This window comes from Primulina tabacum, chromosome 15 (genome assembly GCF_025594145.1).
Source record: "Primulina tabacum isolate GXHZ01 chromosome 15, ASM2559414v2, whole genome shotgun sequence".
In the NCBI taxonomy this organism is placed as follows: domain Eukaryota; kingdom Viridiplantae; phylum Streptophyta; class Magnoliopsida; order Lamiales; family Gesneriaceae; genus Primulina; species Primulina tabacum.
The window spans coordinates 23,898,649-23,918,608 of NC_134564.1; the positions used below are offsets into that span (position 1 = coordinate 23,898,649).

At 37.4% G+C, this 19,960-nt stretch overlaps 1 protein-coding gene across 1 annotated transcript; it reads left to right on the plus strand.

Annotated features, from left to right (window-relative positions):
* The first annotated feature begins 2,093 nt into the window (after window positions 1-2,093).
* Window positions 2,094-2,420, plus strand: LOC142525977 (uncharacterized). The gene has a single exon (XM_075630256.1). The coding sequence runs from the start codon at window positions 2,094-2,096 to the stop codon at window positions 2,418-2,420; it is 327 nt and encodes a 108-aa protein (XP_075486371.1).
* Window positions 2,421-19,960: the final 17,540 nt, after the last annotated feature.

Consider the following 19,960-nt stretch of genomic DNA (forward strand, 5'->3'; position numbering starts at 1 on the left):
GAAAGATCACATCCTTCTTCCCTTTATTGACCAGATGCTTGATAGAGTAGGTGGTTATCATTATTATTGCTTTCTAGATGGTTATTCAGGTTACAATCAGATTGTCATAGCACCGGAGGATCAAGAGAAGACTACCTTCACTTGCCCCTACGGTACATTTGCTTTCAGGAGAATGCCATTTGGTCTCTGCAATGCACCTGCTACTTTTCAGAGGTGTATGATGGCCATATTTTCTGACATGGTCGAGGAAATAATGGAAGTTTTTATGGATGATATCTCTGTGTTTGGTTCATCACTTGATCATTGTTTGCAGAATCTAATGCTTGTTTTGTAGAGATGTCGGGAAAAGAATTTAGTGTTGAATTGGGAAAAATGTCACTTCATGGTCTCAGAAGGTATTGTGCTTGGGCATAAAATTTCGGCTAGAGGAATAGAAGTGGACAGAGCCAAAGTTGTGGCAATTGAAAATCTCCCACCGCCGAAGAATGTGAAAGGGATCCGAAGTTTCTTGGGACATGACGGGTTCTATCGTCGTTATATTAAAGATTTCTCTAAAATTACTAGACCTTTATGTAATTTGTTAGAGAAAGATTCTACATTTATTTTTGACGATGATTGCTTGCAGGCGTTTAACAGGATCAAGACAGCACTGATTTCTGCACCCATCATGATAGTGCCTGATTGGAAGGAGCCATTTGAGCTCATGTGCGACGCTAGTGACTATGCTGTAGGAGCAGCATTGGGACAAAGACGAGACAAGATGTTTAAAGCCATCTACTATGCAAGTCGTACACTCAATGCAGCCCAACAGAATTACACGACTACTGAGAAAGAGATGCTAGCAGTGGTGTTTGCATTCGACAAGTTCAGAACATATCTCATTGGCACAAAGGTAACGGTTTTCACTGACCATGCAGCTCTTCGTTACTTGTTTGCCAAAAAGGATGCAAAGCCCAGGTTGATACGTTGGATACTCCTACTTCTAGAATTTGACTTTGAAGTCAAAGACAAGAAAGGTTGTGAGAACCAGGTGGCAGATCACTTGTCACGACTAGAGCTGGAAGAAAGAACTGAAGGTGGAGTTATCAATGAGTCGTTCCCAGACGAACAACTCTTCAAGGTTAATGTTACACATCCTTGGTTTGCAGATATAGCTAATTTTCTTGCTGGAGGAGAATTACCACTAGATTTAACTTATCACCAAAAGAAGAAATTTCTTTATGATGCCAAGTTTATCTGTGGGATGATCCTTTCCTGTTCAAGAGATGCGCTAATCAGATAATTAGACGATGTGTAGCAGAGGAAGAAGTGGGTACGATTCTAGAGCGGTGTCATTCTTCACCCTACGGTGGACACTTTGGAGCATCTAGAACAGCAGCTAAGGTATTACAGTCTGGTTTTTATTGGCCTAATCTGTTTAAGGACAGTTATACTTTAGTTAAGTCATGTGATAAATGCCAAAGAGTTGGCAATATTTCTAGACGACATGAATTACCACTAACAAATATTTTGGAGGTGGAACTCTTTGATGTCTGGGGTATCGACTTTATGGGTCCATTCCCATCCTCTTTTGGTCAATCTTACATTTTACTTGCTGTTGATTATGTGTCCAAATGGGTGGAAGCAATTGCCACCAGTACTAACGATGCTCAAGTTGTTGTTAAGTTTGTCCACAGGAACATCTTCACAAGATTTGAAACGCCTAGAGCCATTATCAGTGATGAAGGTACGCATTTTTCTGTAACAAAATTTTTAACTCACTGTTGGCTAAGTATGATGTGAAGCACAGGGTGACACTGGCATATCACCCGCAAGCTAATGGGCAAGCAGAGATATCCAACCGGGAGATCAAGCAAATATTAGAAAAAACAGTAAAGGCAAACCGGAAGGACTGGGCAATCAAGCTAGATGATGCTTTATGGGCGTACAAGACTGCATACAAGACACCTATCGGGATGTCACCTTATAGGTTGGTATTTGGGAAAGCTTGCCATCTACCTTTGGAACTGGAGCACAAAGCATTTTGGGCTGTAAAAAAGCTAAACTTTGACATGGGAGCATCTGGCGAGCAATGACTGTTGCAACTGAACGAGATGGAGAAATTCAGGAATGATGCATACGAAAATGCAAAGATATACAAAAAAAAGACCAAGAGATGGCACGACAAGCAGATTCTTCGACGAGACTTCGAACCAGGACAATATGTGTTATTATTCAATTCTCGACTGAGGTTGTTTCCTGGTAAGTTAAAATCACGATGGTCTGGACCATTCACAGTGGAAACAGTGTACCCACATGGTGCAATTGAGTTAAAGTGCAACAATGGTAAGACATTTAAAGTCAATGGTCAAAGGGTCAAGCATTACTTTGGAAATGAAGTGCGACACATGGACAACATCCCACTGGGAGAACCAAAGTAGACAGGAGAAAGTCAGGCTGATGACGTTAAACCAAGCGTTGTGTGGGAGGCAACCCACATTTATTTATTTTTGCATTCTTTTTGTTTTTATTATTTTATTTCAATTCCTTAATTTTATTACTTTTAACTTTCTCAATTCAAGTATTAATTTGCATTTTGTTATTTTTGCAGGTATTTAAAAAAAAAGAAGAAGAAATTCGAAAAACTTATGGACACAGAGCTCGGCGCATATGCGCGATTTATTTTCGCGCACATGCGCGTTTATGGCAGTAAGATCGGCGCATATGCGCCACTCAAGTCGCACATATGCGCGAGATCCAGATGTGAAAAAAATATTGAGGCAGTGAGTCGCGCGCACATGCGCCAATTCAAGGCGCGCATATAATTTAAGAAAAAAAAATGGGATCGCATTCATTCTTCAGATCTAACACAGCCGCTCCCCTCACAAAGAAACACCATCCCCTCACCCGAAACACCTCACGCCGCCGCCTCTCAAGCCAAACCGCCGCCGCCGCTCAGTAGAAACGACCGCCTCCTTCAAGCACCTGCCCAAATTCCGACACGCTCCTAATTCCGGTCATCTTCTTGTTCAAGTAAGGGGTTTTCTCCAGATTTTGTTAAAGTTTTAGGATTTGTTAGAAATTGGTTCAAGCAACATGGGGAAACTTTAATATTGTGAATTGGGCACTTGTTGTTGTTCTCGAATAGTCGTGACTAGGTCGTATATTGCATTGCTTATTGGAATAATTGGTGTGGTGAAATCATAGTGTTCAACTTTGGGGTCCGATTAGCTTCAATTTTGGCTTTTCTGTTGGCTGAGTTTAGTGTGTGGTTGTAATATTTGATTATTGAGTTGATGGCACCGAAAAAGAAATCAAAGAAGGGCGCCTCCTCCTCTTCAAGCTTCGACTCTCACAGATTTTGGAATGAGGAAGCCCAGCAAGTTTATGAGAGCTCGATGACCCGGTCCATAATCCCAGAGAGGGGATTTAATTTATCGATAATACATGGTATGATTGTGCGTGAACTGGAACGATGACAATGGGTTGAATTTGCTCACCCTCCTCTAGATGCTGTGATTTCAGTTGTGCGAGAGTTCTATGCTAATCTGCGGATACGGCATGACGAGTCGAAAGTACTGGTGCGAGGTAAATTGGTATCGTTTGACTCTCAAATGATAAACATGATCTATTAGATGCCAAGCCTTGACGAAGACGAGTACAGTGAATTTCTAGAAGAGGGGGTTAATTATTCAGAGGTCATTCGGACCGTGTGTCAGGCAGGTGCCGTATGGAAAATGAGCTCGAGTGGTCCAGTCTCTCTGAAGAAATCCAATATGAACCCCAATGCAAGTGCGTGGAAATCGTTCGTGTTGGCTCGGGTTCTCCCATCCTCACACTACCACGATGTAACCAAAGACAAAGTTGCACTTGTCTTTGTTATTTTGATGGGCAAATCTATTGACTTGGGAAAAATAATATATGGATCGATCATGAGAGCCGGCACATGATTAGCCACGGTCGCCCTTCCATGCCCTCACATTGTTACCGAGCTATGCAGACAGGCCGGCGTCTCCTGGTCGCCTGATGAGCAAGTGCTTAAGCCGAAGGCTCCCATTGTTGCCGTCTTTGGCGCTGCCTCTTATATGCCCCACGAGAATCCAGATGACAAAGAGCTACCACAAGCACAGCTTCCACCACCACCACCACATGGGGCAGCCCGACAGCGCAGGGGAGACCGATTTCGTAGACTTGAGATAGAGATGGAGGATCAGAGGAGGCTACTAGTTGAGCAGCGCCAGGTGCTGGACTCGCTTCAGCACCGCACCGACCATTTCATGGGATACATGATGGACTTCACGTCCGTGCTTGCACAGCGGTTCCCACCTATAGGCCCAGAGGATCCGATGTTTCCCCAGCCACCTGCATGGCCACCACAGTATCCACGACCTCCTCCATAGGCCCCACCCCAGCACATGGATGAAGATGTCGATGATGATGACGGCGAGCACTGACGCTCGTCGTGGGAGGTATAATTTTCCCGCTCTTTCTTGTTTATACATTGAGGACAGTGCATGCTTTAAGTTTGGGGGGGTGGTGATTTGGTTTGATTTGATGATGATTTAATTTTGACGCTTTAGTGTTTTAATTTTGATGTTTTGATGTTTATTTTCTAAAAAATATATATATATATATTTACTTTTGTCTTTATGTCCATTTTTAGTCGTTAATTTTTTTTAGAGTTGTGGAATTAACGTGATAACCAAACAATGATGAGAGTTGACCCGAAACACATGTTTTCCATGATTACGAATCCGAATGCGTGCTATCTTTACTTAACCGTTTACACATTAATTCACGATTGCTATGATTGTTGATACATCCGATGTCAAGAGAGTGTTCATGTAATTTGTGATTTGGAATGTATGGATGGACTCCAAAACCTGCATGTTGATTACTTGTTGTTGAGTTACATGGTCACTAACACAAAAATGATTCAAGCAGTCTTTGATTTATGTTGGGCCTGTTTTTCCTTGAATAATTTGTCAATCGTTAGCCCTTTGAGCCTGAATGAGAATGAGATGTGTGATTTGTTCTATTAAAATACCCAAAAACATGATATGTCTGTGTTTGTTGATTGGTAAATTGAAAGTAGTCTAAAACTTTGTTTGGCATTCTTCGAGGCGAAATACGGGTATTGTGTGACTTAGGGATGATTTAGGCGATTTTTGGAACGTTTGAGCCTTTCAAGCCTACCCAAGGCACACAAAAGCCCCCATTCGTATCAATTCTAAACTCCTACGTCAACTACCAACTTTTGAGCATATACACTAGTACCTACCGAAAACTGAGAGAAAACGAACCTGTGTATCACTACAAAAGTTCTTCTCCCGTGTGTGCGTATAAGAATATGTTAGGATCGGTTAACGTATCAAAAGTGTTTAGAAGGGGGGGTTGAATAAACACTCACAATTAAAATTGATCTTTTCAAATTTTGAGTTCAGTTTGGTGACAAACTGATTCTCGGAATCTTGTTGATCAATATCAATCAGTTAAACTGAATCAGTTGCGGAAGGTAACTGACTGAAAGATAGAATACAAAAATAAAATGCGCAAGGGTTGTTTCTGGATGTTCGGAGATTTCAATTACTCCTACGTCACCCTTTCTATCACAAGGATAGGATATTCACTAAAAGACTTTGATCAAATACAAGAATTGTATTGACCCACTTCAGCTTGGACTTAACACTGCCAAAAACTGAAACTCTTAGTATAACAGAATGTTCTCAGTGCTTAACTGATCTTAGCACTATCGAATTTCAATGATTATTACAACTTTCTTGTAAGCTCAAATTGTAGCCTTAACTGCTACGAATAAATCAAGTAAGAGGTGAGCTGAGATTTTGACAGAGTGACAGCAAGCATTTTGAATAGTATTCACTTCGTTGTTTTTTTTTTCAGCTGCTCTTCTGTCATATTTATATGTTTCTTTTCCAACGGTAACTTGAGATAAATTTGAATCTATGTATCCGTTGATTTCCACTTCATTGTTCTTTGGACTTTGTTTGCGGCGTCTTAATTGCTTTAGCCGGAATGCATTGTTCTAGGTAGTCTTGGTTGTGGTGCGGCGTTTCATATTCCGTTGTAATCTGTTATGTCTCTTTGTCGGTTGAAAGTTCTTTCCCGAGACATCTTCAGCTGAGAGATACTTAACTTTAAGGCATTCGGCTGGATGTATTAACTGATCGATTTCCAACTGATCAGACAGTCGATTTCAGTTATTAAGTCCAGTTGCTGAGTTCAGTTGGTTCGTATTTTCAGTTGGTTGATCAGTTTGTCAAACTCCAGAATTTAGTTTCCAACAATTTCCCCCTTTATGGTGTTTGACAAAATTAAGTAACTGAACCCTTTGTAGATAAGAGATTGATCAACTGAATTTCACGATTGATTGGACTCTTTGTAGATAAAATAAGAAACTGATCAACTGAATCAGTAACTTGATGAGTACAGTGAAGACTGCTACTGAAACGAGAATTTCTTCTGTTGTTCTAGCATTCCTTTGATTTCTTCCCCCTTTTTGTCAAACAACTCCATCTACTCAGATAATTTTCGAACATCAGTTGAAAGAATGTTGACATCTGCTGAGATACTTGAGACAGCAGTTTGTAAACAGGTCTCCAGCAATTCCATTTTATTAGAAACAGAAGTTTCTAATCGTTGAACTCATTGACTAACTATATCCTGAGTTGTAAATAGGCTTTGAGCTAGACCTTTCTTCATCTCATCTACAGTTTTGGTGAGAGAATCCATGTTTGCTTGAATTTCTTTCAGTTTTGCAGAGTCATATTCAATTGAAGAATCCAATTTGACAGTGTGAGATAATTGTGTAGATTGAATCTTCTTGATGTCAGTGATTATCTGCTGCATATTGTGCTGCATATTTTGGATCTCTTCAAGAACAAGATCCATTTCTTTGGATTGAGGAGGAGGTGACTGATGAGGGAATTCCGGTCCCTTTGTGGTTTGATCAAATATAACCAACTCTTGGTTAGTTGCTACTGTTTCAGCAATATTCTGAACTGAAGTGATTGTTGCAGCAATGTCTTCTGGAACTTGAGGCGGAGAAAGTGGATGTTGATCAGCAGATGAGCTTCCTGGAGGAATAATAGAGTCTGATGAAGTCAAAATTGGTGTCTCTAGAGGATGATCTTGGGGATCAATTTGCACATCAGTTGGAATAGTCTGTTCAGCAGAAGGATCTGGCTGAACTGGTGCTTCTGAAGAGATAGGCACCTCTGGATTGATTTGATCAACGGGATGATCAACATTATAAGAAATGGGTTCACTCAATTGGGATTCTTGCACCACTATCTGAATAATTTCATCAATGTTTGCGAAAGATAATTCTGCTTCAGTGTACATTTGATGTGCACCAGTTGGTGATTGAGACACATCCTGAACTGGCTCTTCAGTTGGAATAATAGCATGTTCTGAGGATGACTCTTTCAGCTTTGAGGGAGGTTCTTCAACTATTTCCTTTTCATCATCGTCTGAATCTCCTTTATGAAGGACTAACTCTTGATCCATTTCCCAAAACTTTATCTGAGATAGCAATCCCATCAGATCGGTGTCTAGCTGAGTGATCACCGCATGATCAGCATAGGCAGTAGGATTTGTTGGAACGTAGTTAGCCTTCAGTTTGTCAATAATTTGTGTTAACTTCTTTGCTCTCATCTGATCAAACAAATATGTTTTTCTCTCCATAGCTTGGGCAATGGTGGCAGCTTTGACTATCTTGAGGACAGAAGCTTCCAGTTTGATGAATTTGTTCAGTTGAGATTTCTTTCTTAGTTGCTTGGCAAAAATTTGTGTACGATAGGCTGTCCAAGCATCATAGAGTTGAAGTTTTGATGCTGCAAAATCATTAACCTCGTCCCAAACAAGGTCAATGTGGGTTTGAATGGGATTGGATGGCCTTGGTTCTTCAGTCAATTTTCCCTTGCCTTTGTCAGAACTGAGTATGTGTAGAATTTCCAGACCAGTTCATGTAGTATCCACCCGTTCTATAATACTAATGCCCTTGGGTAGGGCAGGTGCCAGAGGAGTGGGACGAGTAATATTAATCAGAGGGGCTTTGATCCTAACTGTTTCTTTCTTTGCACCAATTGATTTTTCTGGTGGGATGATCTTCAGAGGGACTGCTTCAATTGGCTGCTGAGCATCTGAAGATATTGGCTTGTCAGAAGGAATAGATTCCTCTGTAGTTATTGGTTTAATCCTCTGGGTTCTCGGTTTCTTGGTGATCTTTGGGGAAGGAATTTTCTCTGAATCGGATTCTTCCACAATTAATTTTCTTTTTGCTGACTTTAGTTGAGCCAATGTCTTGGCCTTTTTTACTGATTTAGGAGCCGCCTGTTGAATCCCAATCTCCTGTTTTATCTTTACAAACTGATCAGGAGAGATGTCCAATTTTGTCTTGGGTGGCATAGTATTCTTTGCATTAAAGACTTTGAATTTTGATGATTTTTCTGTATTATCTGCCACTAACCCCTTCACTTTCAGCAGATAGCTCAGTTGCACTGCAAAACCTTTGGACTGTTTGGATGATAGAAACATATTCTTTAAAATATTGAATATAAGATGCTTCCAGTTGAATTTATGTTCAGCCATAATGATAGAAATAGCTTGAAATTTTTCCAAAGTAAGTGCAGCAAAAGATCCAGCTTTCGCCAAAATCCCTTTGGCGACTATATCAGCAAGTAACTGAACTTCGTGCTTCAGTTCCTTCTTTGGGTCGGAAACATAGATTTTCCGTCCTTCAGCAGAAAGTGAGGTTTGCATCTTTTCAATGTCAGATGCCTTAACATCAGATAAGTGTGTTAGTCCATCAGATGGTAAAGAAAAGATTTCTCCAAAGGAATCTTCGGAAATGGTCAGCAGCTGACCATTGATAGTAAAAGCGATGTTTCCATCAGAATTGATCGTACCTTTAGAGTAGATTTCCTGAAGTTCTTTGGGGTAGATCTCTTGTGATGATTGTCCCAAGAATGTCCTTAACCCAGCAGTTTCGAGTTTTTGAAAAATGTTCTTGATATTAGTGTCGCCAAAAGATAGAATTGATCCAAAGTTGATAGCCATTGCATTCAGCATGTAAGCGGGAATTTGATTCGCCATTTTGATAGATAAAATGATCTGCAATTTGTAAACGAGAGATCTGGAATTAGTATTCTCTTAGAAACTGATTGTAAAAAACTGAATTGAAGCGGGCTTAGTACAGTTGTTCGTGACTGTTTAAATTCGGGACACGTGTCAGTCCATTAAAAATTTGAGTAAAAATGTGTGTACGTGTGCTATAAGCATGTGTACAATTTAAATGGTTCAAATGCTTCCACGTTTTCAAAATAGGATTCATCATTAGATAGTAGACAGTCACGTCACTTGATTTGGAATATAATTCGTTTTAATCAGTTAACTTATATGAGAAGGTTAGTGAAATTCCCAACTGAAAGATTAGTTGAAAGACTGTGTCCTTTCAGTTTGAGAATTTACTAACATTTGTCTTCTCAGTTAACCTTTTAAAACCATTATTCCCCCTTAATTAGTGCATAAGATAATTAAAGCAAATAAATTCAAAGATTAGAAAGATTATCGGTCTGCTGAAATGTTGACGACTCTTCAGCTTCCTTGATATTCTGCTATAAATAGATATAACACGGTTAGTTTCAGTTATATTGGTGAAAAATATTCAAAGCTAAAGAATGGCAGATGCGAGAAGCTCGAGTGCTTCGCCATTTTCTCTGGAAGCTAGGAAGACTGCCATAGAAGACGAAGTCTTCTATAAGAGTCTTCCCTACTGGGAAAGGTTACAGGAGCTAGAGTTCCTGTATAATTCTGGAGAGGCTACTACTCCCAAGCTGATGGCAGAGTTGAGAGAAGTGCGGGAGCACTTGAACATAGCTGTGTGGGTGGACGTCTTCAAGTAAGGTCATATCTATCAGCTGATGCTTCAAAAGGAACTGGAGCTCCTTAATCGCATAGCTTCTTCTCACAGCTTTTGCAAAACATCTTCCTCAGCTCTATCTGTTTGGTTGAGAATGTGGATAGATGATATAGAGGAAAAATATGAAAATGTAATTCAGGCAAATATTTATTGTTGAATGAAGTATTTATTTTGGCTTATCTTTGTTTTTCTTTTTTTTGCAAATAATAAATTATGATCATAAACAAATGAACTGATGAAAGACTAACTTATATAAATTGATTAAGAATTGAAATCAGTTAATTGTTGAGTAGTAAATGGTAGACTGATATCAGTTGACAATGAACAACTGATAGTTAAGAGGCCTCGGTAAATGAGAAAAACGCTTCGGTTGACTAGAGTCTCTTCAGTTTCTTTATCATTCAAATTTTATCTGTCTATAAATAAGATGATAGAATGTGAGACAACAACAGTTCAAAATGTCGGATTCAAGTGACTCTGATGCATGCAGCAGTACACACGTTCATGTTACTGAACAATCGAATCCACGTTTAGAAGAGATGAAGAGAAGGATGGAGGAATATGTTTTCAAAAAGGTGATGTCAACATGGTTTAAGATTCATGAGTTGCAGAGAGTGAGTAGAAGTGGTGCGATTCCTACTTTTGCTCAGGAAGCAACAGCAAGAAAGTATCTTGAACGTTTTGAAGTTAGGCATGTTACAGATTTGATTGAGGACAAATGTTTGTTGGAGGCGATGTTATGGAAGGAGTGGCATGTGGTTGATAAGATTTCTAAAACTAGGGCATTTTCTAGAATTTGAATTTATGAGATGAATGATTGGGTTAGGGATTGGCTAGATACAGTTGGTTCTATGATTTCTGCTGTAAACTGGGAACGGTGGTATTCTTAATGAATTATTATTTTCAATTTGTTGTGTTCTTATTTTCTGCAGATAATTCTATTAGTGAAAACAACATTAATAATAATTTTAAGACAAATCAATTAAACCAAGAATATTGCGAAAGTAAGAAAACTTAGTCTCGGGTAATGGTTTGGTAAAGATGTCGGCTGCTTGTTGTTCAGTTGATATATACTCCAGTCTAATGTCCTTCTTCAAAGCATGATCTCTGATGAAGTGGTGTCTGACATCTATATGCTTTGTCCTTGAGTGGAGAACTGGATTATAAGTGATGGCAATTGTACTCGTGTTGTCACAAAATATGGGCAAATTATTTGTAATTACTCCATAATCTTTCAGTTGTTGCTGGATCCAGATCAGTTGTGCACAGCAACTACCAGCAGCAAGGTATTCTGCTTCAGTTGTTGAGGTAGCTATAGATGTCTGCTTCTTGCTGAACCAAGAGATCAGTCTGTCTCCTAGAAACTGACAAGATCCACTTGTACTTTTTCGATCAAGCTTACATCCTGCATAATCTGCATCTGAATATCCAACTAAATTGAAAGTAGAGTCTTTAGAATACCATAACCCAACATTTTGTGTGCCCTTAAGATATCTCAAAATTCTTTTAGCAGCTGAGAAATGTGATTGCTTAGGATTTACTTGAAATCTAGCACACATACACACAGCAAATACAATATCAGGGCGACTGGCAGTTAGGTATAATAATGACCCAATTAAACCTCGGTATAGTGTCGCCTCAACTGATATTCCCCCTTGATCAGTGTCCAATTTAACTGATGAGCTCATGGGAGTATTTGCAGCTGAACATGATTCCATGCCAAATTTCTTCAGCAGCTCCTTTGTATATTTAGTCTGACTGATGAATATGTCAGTCTCCAGTTGCTTCACTTGCAGTCCAAGGAAGAATGTCAGTTCACCCATCATGCTCATTTCGAACTTTTCCTGCATCAACTTAGCAAATTTCTCGCATAATTTGGGGTTAGTTGACCCAAATATGATATCATCAACATAAATTTGAACTAATAAAATGTTATTATTCTTAGTAAATTTGAACAAGGTCTTATCAACTGATCCAACAGAAAAATCATGATTAGTTAGAAATTTTGAAAGAGTTTCGTACCAAGCTCTGGGAGCTTGTTTAAGACCATATAATGCTTTGTTCAAATGATATACATGATCAGGAAAGATTTGATTTACAAAACCTGGGGGTTGTTCAACATATACTTCCTCTTGCAATTGGCCATTTAGGAATGCACTTTTTACGTCCATCTGAAAGACCTTGAAATTCTTGTATGATGCATAGGCAAGAAACATTCTGATTGCTTTCAGTCTTGCAACTGTTGTTGCGTCCAACCGAACCATCTTCGTTCAGTTTGTTCCTGAAAACCCATTTTGTACCCATGACAGTTTTTGAAATTGGTCTTGGAACTAAGTTCCAGACATTGTTATGAGTAAACTGATTTAGCTCTTCTTGCATTGCATTTACCCAGTTAGGATCAGCAAGAGCTTCATCAGTTTTCTTTGGTTCTATTTGTGAAACAAAAGCTGAATAGATAAATAGATTTAGCATTTGATTGCGAGTTCTTACTGGATCATATGGATTTCCTATTACCAATTCAGGTGGGTGTGATTTTCTCTATCTGTACTCAGTATTTGTTGTATCAGCAATTTCTTAAGCTGGTAACTGAATATCATTAGTTTGCTCTATCAAGTGATCATTAGGAATGGCTTCTGGTTCAGTTGATTGATCTTACACTTCTGGTTCGGGTGTTTGAAGAGTGTTTTGATTAATATGATTGTCTTCTTCATTATCATCCTCCAAACTGATATCTGTCAGTCGATCAACTAGCTCAACTTGACCAGTTGGCTTATTAGTTAGTTCAGTTTCATCGAAGTCAACATGAGCAGATTCTTCAACATTTAGTGTTTTCTTGTTAAAGACTCTGTAAGCTATACTAACTGATGAGTATCCAAAAAATATTCCCTCTGCAGATTTAGCATCAAATGCTTTTAAATAATTTTTACCATTATCAAGGATAAAACATCTGCACCCGAATATTTTGAAATAAGTGATTATACTTTTTCTTCCATGCCAGATCTCATATGGTGTTTTCATATGATTCTTATTAATCATTGATCTGTTCTGAGTATAACACGCAGTGTTTACTGCCTCTGCCCAAAACCTTTGAGAAATACCAGAATCAGCAAGCATTGTTCTAGCAGCTTCTTTAAGGGTCCGATTTCTTCTCTCAACTACACCATTTTGCTGAGGAGTTCTAGCTGCTGAGAGCTCATGCTTGATTCCAGCATTTTCTAGAAAATTTGAAAGAGTTTGATTGATAAACTCAGTTCCTCGATCTGATCTGATTCGATCAATTCCAACTGATTTTTCATTTAAAAGTCTTTTGAAAAGCTTGATCAGTTGTGCAGTAGTTTGGTCTTTTGATTTGAGAAAGATAACCCAAGTAAATCTTGAAAAATCATCAACAATCACCAAGGTGTATTTCATTCCCCCTAAACTCATGACTGGTATAGGACCAAAGAGATCCATGTGCAATAGTTCTAAGCATCGGGATGAAGATTTACAGCCCTTGTTTTTAAAAGACGATTTTACTTGTTTTCCAAACTGACATGCTGAGCAAAGTTTTTCTTTTGAAAATTCTATTTTGGGCAAACCAGTTACAAGTTCATGTTTACTCAGATAGGCAATGGATTTAAAATTTAGGTGACTTAGTCTCTTGTGCCACAACCAGTTTTTAGATGATTTGGAAGCAATAAAACAAACTGGTGCATTATTTTGATCATTCCAACCGACTTTATATGTGTTTCCACAACGTTTTCCAGTTAGTATGATTTCATCAGTTGAAGTTTTAACTGAGCATGAGTTTTTGTCAAAATGTACTGAAAATCCACTGTCGCATAATTGACTGATGCTGATCAAGTTATACTTCAGGTTTTCTACTAGTAGAATATCTTTAAAAATAAAATTACCATGGATAAGCTTACCCTTACCTACAGTTCTACCTTTGGAATTGTCCCCGAAACTGATATTTGGACCACTGTATTTGATCAGTTGAGATAGCACACTTGCATCTCCTGTCATATGTCGCGAGCATCCACTGTCCAAATACCTTATTGAGTTCTTGTTTGTACCTGTTACCTGCAGTCACACACATAATATAATTTGGTACCCATATCTATTTGGGTCCTGAACTGATTAGTCCCTTAGGAACCCATACCTGAATTAGTCTAACAGACTTTCCAGTAGTTGTATTCCAAATGGTTTTTCTCGGCTTTTGTGTGCTTGTGTAGTGTATGGATGATACAATATGAGTTTTAGTTTTATTCAACTGATTGTTCAGTCTATATCTCTTATGAACTGGCTTGCAGTTATAGTAATTGGAATAGTCATTCGAATAGTTTTTGTAAAAGCTTTTTGGTGACTGACTACATGAATCAGTTACCACTTTTGGGCTATAACCAATACCATATCTTTTGCCCTTGTTCATACTTTCAGTTGGCTTTTCAACCAGTTTACTTGGCTCTGATTGTTCTTGTACCATAACTGATTTGACAAAGTGAATGTATTTTCCTTTGCTCATATTCAGTTTTGGTTGAGTATCATTGGTTGACATTTCATCTTGGTTACAGAACCCCAAACCAGTTTTATCAGTTACTGATTTTTGGGAGTTCTGTATATCACTCAATGCGATAGATGATTTGTTCCACGACTGAATAAGCTCGGTCTGTTTTGTGTTCTCAAGCATCAACTTCTGTATTAATGATTGATTTTTATTTCTTTCTGCTTTTAGCTCAGCAATTTCCCTTTTTAGACTCAACCCTTCAACTGATTCATCAGTTTTGGTTTTATTGTCTGTGAGATCAGTTTGCTTTGCTTTGAGTTTTTCAAATGATGATGCAAGTTTCTGATACTCATCTACCATGTCATGTAATGTGAAAATGAGTTCTTCTCGTGTAAAATCAGTTGAACTAAAATCAAATACCTGTTGGCTAGATGACTCTTCTGCTGCATCATTAGCCATTAAGCACTTTACTTCCTCATCATCACTAGAACTGCATGAGCTTTCTGGTTCCGACTCTTCACTGTCAGTTTCTGCCCATTTTGATTTGTTTTCTTCAGCTAAGATTACTTCATGTTTCTTTCTGAATAACTTTTTATCTTCTTTGGGTCTTCTTTAGTGTTCATATGATTTCTTTCTTCTATCAATTGAGCCTTGAACATCCTTCTTAGGTTTAGGACAATCAGCAATTAAGTGGCCTGATTTGCCACAGTTGTAGCATGCATTTGATTCATCCTTGGCGTTGTTTCTTTGATATGGTTTCTGGAAGTTCCCTTGATTCTTTCTCATGAACCTTCCAAATTTTTTGATAAACAATGACATAGCATCGTTACTCAACTGATCAGCAGATTTTTCAACTGAACTGATTTGTTCAGTTCTGACAGCGGCTAGAGCAGTTGTGGCTGCAGAAGTAGATGGTTCTCCTTCTCTGGTCTGCAGCTCAAATTCATAGGCTTTTAAATCAGCAAATAGATCATGGAGTTCGATTTGGTTCAGATCTTTGGACTCCCTCATTGCCATGGTCTTGACATCCCATTCTTTGGGAAGACCTCTCATTACCTTTAGTGCAATTTCTTTGTTGGTATACACTTTTCCAAGTGCATTTAGCTCATTGATTATACTACTTACTTTTTCATCATACTCGTGCATCGATTCTCCTGCTTTCATTTTGATGTTATCAAACTTTTGCACAGCAACAGAAAGTTTATTTTCTTTGGTTTGATCATTTCCTTCACACAGCTGGATCAGCTTTTCCAAAATTTCTTTGGCTGTTTTACACATCTTTATTTTGCTGAAAGTTACTTTATCCAGCGTTTTGTACAGAATGTCTTTAGCCACATTGTCAAGATTTGCTTTTCTTTTGTATTCAGTTGTCCATTCATCTCTGGGCTTTTCTATTCTTTGTGGTGCCCCTTCTGTGATGGCCATTGCTGTATTTGCTTTTAGAATCTTCATGGGTCCATCAGTTATGACATACCACATGTCATCATCTTGTGCTGCTAAATGAGCTTGCATTCTAATTTTCCAATCATCGAATTCTTCTCTGGAGAACATAGAAATTTTGTTGAATGAAGTCATGCTAGCAAGTTTATATATCAAAAGTATTCAAGAACAAGATTCACCCGCTATGATACCACTTGTTAGGATCGGTTAACGTATCAAAAGTGTTTAGAAGGGGGGGTTGAATAAACACTCACAATTAAAATTGATCTTTTCAAATTTTGAGTTCAGTTTGGTGACAAACTGATTCTCGGAATCTTGTTGATCAATATCAATCAGTTAAACTGGATCAGTTGCGGAAGGTAACTGACTGAAAGAAAGAATACAAAAATAAAATGCGCAAGGGTTGTTTCTGGATGTTCGGAGATTTCAATTACTCATACGTCACCCTTTCTATCACAAGGATAGGATATTCACTAAAAGACTTTGATCAAATACAAGAATTGTACTGACCCACTTCAGCTTGGACTTAACACTGCCAAAAACTGAAACACTTAGTATAACAGAATGTTCTCAGTGCTTAACTGATCTTAGCACTATCGAATTTCAATGATTATTACAACTTGCTTGTAAGCTCAAATTGTAGCCTTAACTGCTACGAATAAATCAAGTAAGAGGTGAGCTGAGATTTTGACATAGTGACAGCAAGTTTTTTGAATAGTATTCACTTCGTTGTTTTTTTTTCAGCTGCTCTTCTGTCATATTTATATGCTTTTTTTCCAACGGTAACTTGAGATAAATTTGAATCTATGTATCCGTTGATTTTCACTTCATTGTTCTTTGGACTTTGTTTGCGGCGTCTTAATTGCTTTAGTCGGAATGCGTTGTTCTAGGTAGTCTTGGTTGTGGTGCGGCATTTCATATTCCGTTGTAATCTGTTATGTCTCTTTGTCGGTTGAAAGTTCTTTCCCGAGACATCTTCAGCTGAGAGATACTTAACTTTAAGGCATTCGGCTGGATGTATTAACTGATCGGTTTCCAACTGATCAGATAGTCGATTTCAGTTATTAAGTCCAGTTGCTGAGTTCAGTTGGTTCGTATTTTTAGTTGGTTGATCAGTTTGTCAAACTTCAGAATTTAGTTTCCAACAGAATATCATCGAAAAAAAGAGGAAAAAGATGAAAAGAAAGAAATGAATTTCTATGAAAAGAAAAAGAAAAAAAGGGAGAAGGAAAAAGTTGAATAAAGAGTATGACATGTGATGTGAAAAAAAAAGGACAAAATGGTGAATATGTTGTGGCAAGGAAGTGGAAGTGAAACAAAAGGAAGAAGGAGACGCATGTTGAAAAATAAATTAGTTTGTTTTCTCTCACTTTTGATTCTCTACCTTCATTTGTAGCCATTAGCCATAGCCTAACGTTATAAGCTTAAAAGACCTATTAACCGAGTCACACGTACCCAATATACTAGTGGAGAAGAGTGGTCAAAGTTGAGCCTATGGACACTTGAGAAATGCCGTCGATAGACATAGAATTTGATTGTGTATATGTGTGCATCTCATGATATTGTACTTCTTTCGTCGTTCGAGTGCGAAATGCAGCTTCAAAACCCTATGCATGATCTTTTAAAATATCATGAAAGAAGTCCTATTCATGCAATATTTATACATTAAATGCATAAAATAAATAAACACATAATTTAAATAAAACCCTAGATTGCATGGATCCATGTTACGTAAATTTAAATTTCCTGAACCTTATATAATATTTAATAAAAAAATAAATTTTTTGTTATTTATTAATTAATAATTTTTGATTGAAAATTGTAATTATTTTGTAGAACATGTTGAAAAATATTTATATTGAAGTTCTAATTGAGATATATAATAATACAAACAATATACAGACTATTTGTATATCAAAATTCAAGATGATACTCTTTTAAAAGTTGGAAAATGTAATATTATGTAAAAAAAATTATCTTTTATTCAATATGTTAGAGATTAGTGAAAACTAAATATATAAAAGCAACACAAACTCAAAATCATAGTCAAAATTAAATGAAATGAAAAAAATAATATAGACAGTTAAATGTAATTTATATTTTTAAGGGACATCAAATTCAAATTTGAATTTTAAAAAACAATTTGAAAAGAGTTCACATTTAATCATACATTTATTTGCTATTTTTTAAAAATATTTAATATGGTAGTTCAATACATTAATACTAATAAATATTTCATTTTATAGCATTGTTCGACAGGAAGTTTTCAAATATGACAAAAACTATTGTACATCAATGAATTAAATTGAAATTGGTTTTCAAACTAAGCGGAAGACACTCAAAATAATTCTTCGTAGAAACTGATTAAACATTTTGATAAAACACTTAATAGATATGCGAATTAAATGTAAAAACGATTTGGTTGAAATATTTTATCAAACACTTGATATGCAATATTTTTGTATTTGAAGAACACATAAATTACTTAAACAATGCATATTAAAAAACAATAGCAAATAAATATGTTGAAACATTTTTTGTTCGCAATCTTAATTTTGATGTTAACAAAACTTGTTATTTTGTTTCTAATGATTTATCTAGTGCGCAGGAAGCTGGAACTGATCAGGCTTCGAACTGATCAGTTAAATGAGCCAAACTGAAGCTATCGAGATGCAATATAAAAACATCAACTGATCGACAAAACTGAATCAACTCAACTGATTTATCAAATAACAGTTCAACTGATTGTCCAGCTGATAGGTGGTTCCACAGAAGATCTTCAGAAGCCCGGCCAACTGATGAAGAGTTCAACTGATGAAGAACTCAGCTGACCAGTTCAACTGAAAGAGTGAAATCAGTTCAACTGACGAGTCAACTGATTTCACCAGCCAAACTGAAGATGGGTTCAGATGACCAGTTAGGAGCATCAATTAGGAATCAATCAGTTTCTGATCAAGACAAGCTTATCTAAATGGATTCCAGCTATGCACAAAGATACAAAAGTATATGTACGATCAAAGGTACAATAATAGACATTGCAGAAAAGCTTAAAGACAAAATATTCCAGAAGAACTGTCGAAAAATTCGAGACACAAAGTCCAAGGAACGCATTCAAAGCTGCAACGATCACATCTGATGAGTCTTGGTGTACGGTCATCTTGCTGCTATAAATACAGACCAAGACCATCAGAAATATAAAACAACAAAAGAGTGTGGAAAAAGAAAGTGCACGCTTATTTGCTTATCAGCTTTCAAGAAGCAATCATCCCAGAGGGAATATTCAAGTATTACCAGCTTAGTTTAGAAGCTCACTTCCTTCAGTGTGTGAGAACACCTTCTTGGTGTATTCTTAGTTCAGTTCTCACACACGCGCGCACACACCACCACTCAAATATAGTCTTGCACAAAGACTTTAAACTTGTGTGTGTAGTCTTTGATACACAGACGTTAAAAAAGTATTGGCTGAAAGGTGTTGCCTTCAGTCTAGGCTAGGAGTTCAGATTAGGTAGTAATGTAAGTCCTAAGATGAATGGGTTTTTACAAGGTGTTGTATAGATCAAAGTCTTCTAGTGGATCCTACCCGAGGTGGTAGAAGGGGTGACGTAGGAGTATTTGAAGTCTCCAAACATCCATAAACATATCTTGTGTACTTAACTGATTAACTATTGTTTTCAAACTGATTTGAATAGTTCGAGGTGTTATCAGTTCAGTTTTTACTATAACTGAACTGATACATCCGAGAACTGGCCCTATGCTTTTCAGTTATTTAGTTTACATAAGTTAAAATGCTTTCAAATATAACAACTTTCTTCACGAAGGATTACTTCGAGCTTCTTCCGCTTGGTATTAAAACCAAACTCGATTTAATTCATCGGTGTAAGCATTCTTAGAACACGAGCTATTGCCGCTCATTGGAGAATATAATGTTTGAAGCATCTCAAAGATTATCAGCACACGGTCCTTCAGAATATATGCAATAAATAAAATAAACAAATTTGTTTATGAGTATTCGGAGATTAAGAACTCCTACTTTACCCCTTCTTCCCATTGGGAAAGATTCATTAAAAGACTTTGACTTATACAACTCATTGTACAAACTCATTTCAAGTTAGGAC